Source organism: Chenopodium album, chromosome 5 (assembly GCF_948465745.1).
Source record: "Chenopodium album chromosome 5, dcCheAlbu1.1, whole genome shotgun sequence".
Lineage (NCBI taxonomy): Eukaryota > Viridiplantae > Streptophyta > Magnoliopsida > Caryophyllales > Amaranthaceae > Chenopodium > Chenopodium album.
Window position 1 is genome coordinate 2,981,122 of NC_137838.1, and position 9,595 is coordinate 2,990,716.

The window sequence follows — 9,595 nt, forward strand, 5'->3', positions numbered from 1 at the left end:
ACTGAATGTATGCTAGGGTCTTTAGTCATGTGTCATGTGTCATGTGTCATGTGTCATGTGTCATATATGAGGGATAAAATCAATGCAGTCACATAAAAAACATATGCCAAAATTAATGCAAAACACACACTTGAGTGGCCAATATGATAATTGGCATACTTTAAACTATGATAAGTTAGGCACAGGATAATAGGATAACAAGTAGAAAAATGCAAACTTTATTAAGTGGCAAAGATAGGATTTCGGCAATTTGGTACAATGCTGCAGAAACTATGGCCCAATAATCTTTTATTTATTATTTTTTTGAATATTACACTATATGCATTAGCATAATTGTTAACCTATTACATCTTCAATTGAATCATATTGGGTTTTGCAAAAGAAAATGAAATATGGCAGGAAACTTTTCACCATTAGCTTCACAACTTTGCTGGCAAATATCGTTCAATGGTATGGTTTAGCTACACCCCTATATAGACAATACTACAAAGCCAAGAAAGACAAGTACAAGGTCTTTGTGAAACTGAGACTGCAAGAAGATGTACCAATCAAAGTGTGTAGTAAACTAAACAAGACTATAGCACTAGCCACAGAAGACGCGGCTAAACAAGTAGTCAAAGCTTTACAAAAAACTCACAATTTTGACGTAGTTGACCTAAACTATGAAGTTTGCATGAAGCAACGGAGGAAAAGGCGTTTAGCTGACATCAAATTAGCCACAGCCGATCTAAATTTTAGTGATCTTAAGCGAAGCTACTTTGAAGTTTGTGATGAGAATAGGATAATCAAACAATATCTACAAAATGTAAAGCATAAACATAAGTAGAAATATATATTATCTACTGTGTTTGCAAATTGTGTTTGACATGTACTCAAAAAAATGCTCATCTGTCAATTAATAAATTATCTACCAAGTTTGTGACTCATGTTTGTCATGTACATGTTTAAAGTTGTTATAGTAAAATTAAATATATATACATATATTCTATTAACATAGTTTTTCTGACCATTAACTGGGTACTCACAATGTGCCCCTATATATCTTTACCATATGGTCAATATTCATGTCAAATGCATTGCACGTAGACTAATTTTGGTGATTAAATTGTACATGGTTAACAATGTATCTTCGTACTGGAGAAGCTGCGAGGCAAGCTCGATTGTTAAGAAAGCATATACTTACCCAAAGGAGAAATAGGAAAGCATCCTTGGACCATGCTAGAAGACACACGATTGGAGTCAATAAAATTGGTATCTCTAAACTAGATTATTATCACTTTTATAAACAGGAAGTTTTGTTATATAAATATGTATTCATTTCCATTTTTAGCTTCTTATAACATATTTATATATTGTTAATAGTATAAATTATTCCTATGTATTCTGCACAAGGCTTTCAGTATAACATAAGAATAATTTATTGACTGCATCCATGATCTAAGGTAACCTGAAATCTGTCAGCCATTTATGCAGACTTTAGATTAACATGAAATCTGCTAACAATTTATGCAGACTGCAGATCAATGGATCCTAGAGATTCTGCTAGACACGCTCGGCTATTAAGAACAAAGATACTTGCAGAAAGGAAAAAACAAGTAGCATCAACCATAACACAGTCCTCGGATGGTGCTACAAGAATAAGCAGACCATCCTCAGAGCATGTTAGAAGAGCCTCTACTGGATCTAATTTGAGTGGTAAGTGCCAACACCAAGTTTAAGAAAAGTAACAGCTGAACAACCACATTTTTATTGCTATAGATCATTAAGAAAGTATGGCTAAAGGTAATTGCTTTAATTAACCAAATACCCACTATATATAGACCTAAAGTAGAACTTGCTTATGTTTCCCACATTTATACTTTAATAGCAAAACTTTAATTTGATCTCAAACACTGTATATAAACCTTTCTGGTTTACAATTTAACTTTTAGTTTAACAAAGTCAGAATTTAATTAGTAAAGCACTAGAGTTTACATGGAATAAGTGACCAATTTATGCAGGTTTCACAATGCGAGATCCTAGAGAAAACGCCAAACAAGCACGACTATTAAGAAAGCATATTATTACCCAAAGGAAAAAGCGTCCCGTAACAATCTCAAACTCTGCTACAAAAGCCATGACCAGAGACAGTGTAGTTGGTAACGCTCAAAGACCTTAAAAAATAATATCCTATACGTTGAACAATTTCTAATAATTGTGAATTGTATATTAGATGACCCATGCAGTTCAACAAGTATACCATCTATTCCAAGTAAGGGGAAAAAACGTTCCCGACAGATTGACAATGAACAAATTGACATACCAATGACACTCTCAACAAATGGTGAACATAGAAGTGAGTACACTAAGTGTCTCTTCTAAAATCATATTGTGTATTACAATTACAACTTCTAAATAATTTAATGCACCTTCATAATTCTGAAGGAAAATACACCCAGCCTTGGAGTTTTGGCGGCCCAACAGGCAGATGCTCGGATTGTGAAGCTATTGTTTGGTTTGAGGAACGAGCAAGGAAAGATAGAAACAGCAAATCTCCAAAATACAGCATATGTTGTCAGAAGGGAAAGGTGAAGCTACCCCTATTAAAAGACCCACCTGAGTTCCTGAAAGAGCTTTTGAACTGTAATGACCCAAGATCAAAACAATTCAAAGATAGAGGAAGGGTGTATAACTCAATCAATGCTTTCACTTCAATGGGTGGAAAGGTAGATAACACCATCAACCGAGGAAATGCACCATATGTGTTTAGGCTAAATGGCCAGAACCACCATAAGATTGGGTCATTAATTCCTCCCGAAGGCAAGCAACCGAGATTCAGCCAGTTATATATTTATGACACTGAAAATGAAGTGGAAAACAGGATCCACAGCATTGGAAATGGCGAAAGCACTCCAGATTTGGACCCTGAAATTGTTGCAGGATTATCAAAAATGTTTGACGAGCATAACCAGCTAGCTAAGGTGTTTCGAATGGCAAGGGAAAGGTTTTCTGAGACTGATTTACAACCAGTGAAGATCAGATTAATAGGAACAAGGGCCAAAGATGGCAGGCAATATAACCTACCCAGTGCCTCTGAAATTGCAGCATTAATAATTGGAACAGGTGATGCTGAAAAAGGACCTCGCGATGTCATAATTGAAGACAAACATTTTGGCTTGAAAAGGATATCAGAACTTCATCCGAGTTTCATGGCAATGCAATATCCATTACTATTTCCATACGGAGAAGATGGATATACAACAGATATCCCACACAATGATGTAGATGCAACTGGGGGAAGGGTGCGGACAACTGTCACAATGAGAGAATATTATGCATTTCGCTTCCAACAGAGAGAAAGGGAGGCAAAAACAAGATTCCAATTGGGAAGATTGAATCAACAACATCAAGTTGATGCCTTCACATGCGTGCAAGAAAGTAGATTAGAATGGGTAAGAGGAAACCAAAAAAAAATTCGCAAGGATGTCCTACGTGGATTAGCCGATGCAGTTTCACGAGGGGATACCGAACCAGCATCGATAGGTCAGCGTGTTGTGCTGCCACAATCATTTACTGGCTGCCTCAGATTCAATGTCCAAAATTACCATGATGCCCTAGCAATTTGCAGATGGGCTGGCCCTCCAGACCTCTTCATCACAATGACATGCAATCCAAAATGGCCAGAGGTTAAAGATTTCTTATCTTTGATTCCAGGACAGAAACCTGAAGATCGACCTGATATAATCGCTAGAGTGTTTAAGATCAAGCTTGATGAGTTAATTGATGACCTTACAAAAAAAAATCTCTTTGGGCGGACAAAAGCAGGTTAGTAAAAAATAGTCTTCAACAATCAAATGGGGCATTTGTTCAATCTTTACTAACCTGACATTCAACTATCCTTCTTTGTATTTTATTAATTATTAAACGCATACAGATTAAAGTTTTTAGTAGTATAGTGCACCAACTATCAATCAATATAATTTAAGCCAAGTCTAAGTGGTTCATTAAACTACTTGCATTTGGTATACAAAGACTGCAATTTTTAATGTAAAATTACCTCTTCATATGTATTACATAACTTAAAATATTGACATACACTCGCACCTTCTTTTGGTTTTCGCAGTAATATATACAATAGAGTTCCAAAAGAGAGGACTACCACATGTTCATATGTTGTTATTCCTCCATGAAGCTGACAAACTGAAAACTCAAACAGATATTGACAGATTGATTTCAGCAGAATTACCAGATCCAGAAAAAGATCACATCGCATTTGAGGCAGTAGTTCAATACATGACACATGGACCATGTGGGGCCTTGAACCCAAAATGTCCATGTATGCAGGGAGGACGGTGTTCAAAATACTACCCTAAAAATTTCAATAGTGAAACATCAATTGGCGAGGACGGATACCCGATTTACCGGAGGAGAAATGATGGAAGGACAGCAACAAAGAATGGCATCACAATTGATAATACTTTTATTGTGCCGTACAATGTTGACTTGCTGGTAAAGTACCAAGCACACATAAATGTGGAGGTGTGCAACAAATACACATGCACCAAATACCTCTTCAAATACATGAATAAGGGCCCAGATATGGCAACTGCAACAATACAACAACAAAGTGAAGGGTCAGGCATTCAACAACAACCACAGAGGGATGAAATAAAAACATATTTGCAATGCAGATATGTTTCAGCTGCTGAGGCGTGCTGGAGAATGTTTGGATTTGAAATACAATATAAACAACCACCCGTCGAACGCCTCAGCTGTCACCTTGAGGATGAACAAACAGTAATGTTTGAAGATCATGAGCTGCTAGATGATGTCCTTGACAGAGTGGGTCAAGCAAAAACTCCTCTCACCGGATGGATGGAAGCCAATCGAAAATACAGAAAAGCACGGACCTTAACCTACCATGAATTCCCCACTGAATGGGTATGGCTAAAGAAGGAAAAGAAATGGAAAGAGAGAGATCGAGGGTTCAAAATTGGCAGAATATACTTCGTCCACCCAGCATCCGGGGAGCAATATTACTTGCGTATTCTTTTAAATATTGTTAAAGGAGCAACTTGCTTTGCAGATATAAGAACTGTCAACGACGTCGAATTCAGCACATTCAAGGAAGCATGCAATGCTTTAGGGCTTCTAGAAGGGGACAATGAATGGCACGAAGCACTACAAGCTGCATCAACCTGGGCAACTGCACCACAATTAAGAGACTTATTCGTAACATTATTGATTTTCTGTGAGGTCACAAATCCAACAGAATTATGGGAGAAGAATTGGGAGATGCTAGCAGATGATATCCTATATCGACAACAAAAGAGATTGGGTACAAGAAACATTGTGCTAACAACAAACCAGTTACAAAATTACGCACTACATGAGATAGAATTGAGCCTAAACAGAAATAATCGAAGCCTGAGGAATTATGCCAACATGCCATACCCAGACATATCTTTGGTACAATAATCCTCAAACAGGCTTATACTCGAAGAGCAAATGCATGATGTTGGCACACTAGCAAACCAGGCATCTCATTTGGAAGCAGGACTGAATCCAGAACAAAATGATGTTTACCAACAGATACTTCAATCCGTCAATTCAGAAACAGGAGGAGTCTACTTTATATATGGAAGCGGAGGTACAGGGAAGACATATTTATGGACTACCTTAATATCAAAACTACGCTCAGAGGGACAAATAGTGATTGCAGTTGCTTCCTCTGGGATTGCAGCTCTATTACTCCAGTGTGGAAGAACAGCCCATTCACGGTTCAGCATCCCGATAAATTTGAATGAAAGTTCATGTTGTAGGATATCCCAGGGTTCCGACTTGGCAAATCTCCTGCAAAGGGCAAGCTTAATAATATGGGATGAAGCCCCGATGATTCATAGACATGCTTTTGAGGCAGTAGATCGCACTTTGCGTGATATCATGCAAACTGAAAACGCAAACTCTGGTGACAGACCCTTCGGAGGCAAAACAGTCGTACTAGGAGGAGATTTTAGACAGATACTACCTGTGGTCCCGCGAAAAGGCAGGGGAGATATAGTTGATGCATCTATTAGTAGATCAGCGACAATATGGCCTTATTGCACTGTGTTAAAGCTTACAACAAACATGAGATTGAGGGGAAGCACATCCGTTGTAGGACTACAACAAATGCAAGATTTTAGCAAGTGGGTGCTAGATGTGGGTGATGGAAAATTACCAACCATAAGAAAACACGGGGAAGATGAAGCCACTTGGATACAAATACCAAGTGATTTGTTGCTACAACACCATGAAGACACAAAAGCAGCCCTTGTGAATGAAATATACCCCGACATTCAAAACAGATGTACAGATGTAGCATATCTTGCTGAAAGGGCAATCCTAGCACCTAAAAACGAATGTGTAGATGATATCAATAACTACATACTCTCGATGATTAATGCAGAAGAAGGAGTATATAAAAGTGTTGATAGAGTTAGCCCCCTCACAAATACATCAGCAGTAGATGAAGACTTATACCCCACAGAATTTCTAAACACACTGCAATTTCCAGGGATCCCAAATCACGAAATACAACTAAAGGTGGGCTGCCCAATAATCTTACTCAGAAACATTAGCCAAGTGGAGGGATTGTGCAATGGCACCAGGCTCATTATAACACGGTTGCATCCAACTGTGATTGAAGCACAAGTAGTGACAGGATCAAATGTAGGAAAAAAAGTGCCCATTCCTCGAGTAGAAATGTCACCGTCAGACCACACATTGCCGTTCACTATGAAGCGCAGACAATTCCCGGTGAAGGTATGCTTCGCAATGACAATAAACAAAAGTCAAGGCCAAACATTTGATCGAGTCGGTGTATATTTACCAGAACCTGTGTTCAGCCATGGCCAGCTGTACGTTGCCGTATCTAGAGTCACATGTCGATCAGGCTTACGAATTTGTATAGGATCCAATGGAGACACTACGGAAGATTCCTCAGTCACAAAGAATGTCGTATACTCTGAAATTTTCGACAACTTATAGATAAACAATATATATTGTAACTATTTATTATGCAAAAAATAATAGATGAATTGTTAAAAGAAGTGACAATTTCAACTGCTTCCCATGTATCACATACAAATCAATACAATATCTAGATCTCAATAAAATCTGCAATAGATTCCTCTGTACGCCCATTCAAATTCTTAACAACTACATAGATATATGGAAATTAAACTACAATACCCAGATGCAATGATTAACAATACTCCAGAGGTACAAACACAAATCTTATTTAAAAAAAAGCCTGTACAACTGAAAACCAAAACTTAAAATTTAGATACAAATTCCTAAAAAAAGGAGAAGTTTAAACCTTTTAATTACAATCACAATTTAATAACATTTTTTTAAAAAAAAAACCATATAGTACGAAAAAATAAACCGAGAAATTAAATATTAAATATACACATAAATTAAAATTTTAAAAAAACTAAGATTCTATATTACATTAACATAACTACAATACAAAAAATGACCCAAAAGCAGCTCAAAAGGCCCTACAATGAATAAATTAATACACATTAACCTACCACTAAATAGAATATACAATTAATTAGATGCAATGCCGGCAAAACCACACATAAATAGCCATAATTCTAAATCCATAACTGACAAATAATTAGCAAAGGAAATTAAAACCCGTTACCAATAAATTCACAATAAAAACCTCACTAAATAAAATTAAATTACACAAATAATCCAACATTAAACAGGAAAAAAAAACATTATAAATAACGAGAAAACAACTAAAAACCTAAACAACAACAACCCAATACCACCACAATCAAAATATTCAACAAAAACCAAAGGAAAAAAATCAGTAGAAGCCAAGAAGAAATCACATATGGAAGAAGCCACAAACGCCCAAAAAACCAAGGTATCACAAAAATCCATTAACATAAATATATATATATATATATATATATATATATATATATATATATATATATATATATATATATATATATATATATATATATATATATATATATATATATATATATATATATATATACGAAATTATACACAAAAATTCTGATATAATTAGCTACACTCTAAATTTATGAATATGTCAACTGACCACACTACACACTTACTGAAATACAGGAAATGGAAGAGGAGAAAACATATATTGCAGATTTGGATCCAGCACTCAAAGGAGATTGGAAAATAACTGCACGGATAACCCGAATGTGGGAGGTCCGGTACAATGCAACAAATAATTCAGCAGACGCAATAGACATGGTTTTGCTCGATGAAAAGGTATAGTATTACAAATACACCCAAACTATAAATTTAGTGAACAACAGTGCTAATTCAAAATACTATCACCTACAATCTATTGATATTAACTGGGGTTGCAAATGTACAGGGAACTCAAATCCAAGCGGTGGTTAAAAAAACACTAATAAGGCATTTTGAGGACAAACTACAAGAAGGGAAAATACATACAATGACTCATTTCAATGTCGGAAAGAATACTAGATCACGAAGACAAGTAGACCATCCCAACATTATATGGTTCACATCATTCACATTAGTTATTCAACAAGACGAAACAATAGCTTCCATTCCAAAACACAAATTCAACTTACACCCCCTCAACCAACTAGCAGACCGCAACAACAAGGTAGACAAACTCACAGGTAAAAAAGGCCCACCAAATACACCTATCTTCAAAATTAAAAAAAAAACACACACACACAATATACTAACCAATTTAAGGATGCAGAGGTCATTGGACAGCTTATAGGGGTTGAAAGCAAAGTGGAAAAGACTCAAGACAACTCATCAACTACACGAAGAACAATACACATTCAAGATGAAGAGTAAGACATTAAAAAAATAAAAAAATAAAATAAAAAACAAAAAATTGCAACATAACTGAATTACAAAAACGATGCAGGTTTAACAAGGTGGCCGTGACCCTATGGGGTAACGAAGCAGAATTAATCACAGACGACATAGCGGAAAATGTAGCCAATACAAAAATAATAATCATAACAGCTACTCGAGTCAGCATGTATCAAGGTGAGAAATAATTAAGTGCAAATCTTCTTTCAAAAAAATATTATGGGAACCTAATATTTACTATATACTTTTGCAGGGAACTATCAACTAAATTCCACAAGTGCCACCAAGATCTACATCAATTTAGATATCCCGGAGGTGGAAACCTTTAGACAAGGGTAACAACAAACACACAACAATACAACAGTATGATACACTACAACCACATTATCTAACCACTCTCTTTAATTATCTTTACTCCATAGCCTGGTTGATGTCCCACAACAACAAATACAACATATACAAGCCACCCAGCCAGAGACTTTAGAGGAGGCAATGACCAAGAATCGAAGGACCATAACAGAATTACAGCAACTTTACATGGAAGAAGAAGACCAGGTACGAAACACATTACTAAAAAAAAAGACACAAAGAAAATCAACAAGATTAACTAATATAACAAGCATGCCAAAACCAGGAAACAAAAAACACATACACATGTGTAGCAAAAATAACAGACATTCATGATGAAGACTGCGGCTGGAATTATATTTCGTGT

At 36.1% G+C, this 9,595-nt stretch overlaps 1 protein-coding gene across 1 annotated transcript; it reads left to right on the plus strand.

The window, feature by feature from the left end:
* Nucleotides 1-1,121: 1,121 nt before the first annotated feature.
* LOC145631313 (uncharacterized) lies at nt 1,122-5,457 on the plus strand. The gene is made up of 6 exons (XM_081683392.1): nt 1,122-1,251; nt 1,513-1,695; nt 2,001-2,138; nt 2,213-2,335; nt 2,425-3,804; nt 4,103-5,457. The coding sequence occupies exons 1-6, from the start codon at nt 1,122-1,124 to the stop codon at nt 5,455-5,457; spliced, it is 3,309 nt and encodes a 1,102-aa protein (XP_081539518.1).
* Nucleotides 5,458-9,595: the final 4,138 nt, after the last annotated feature.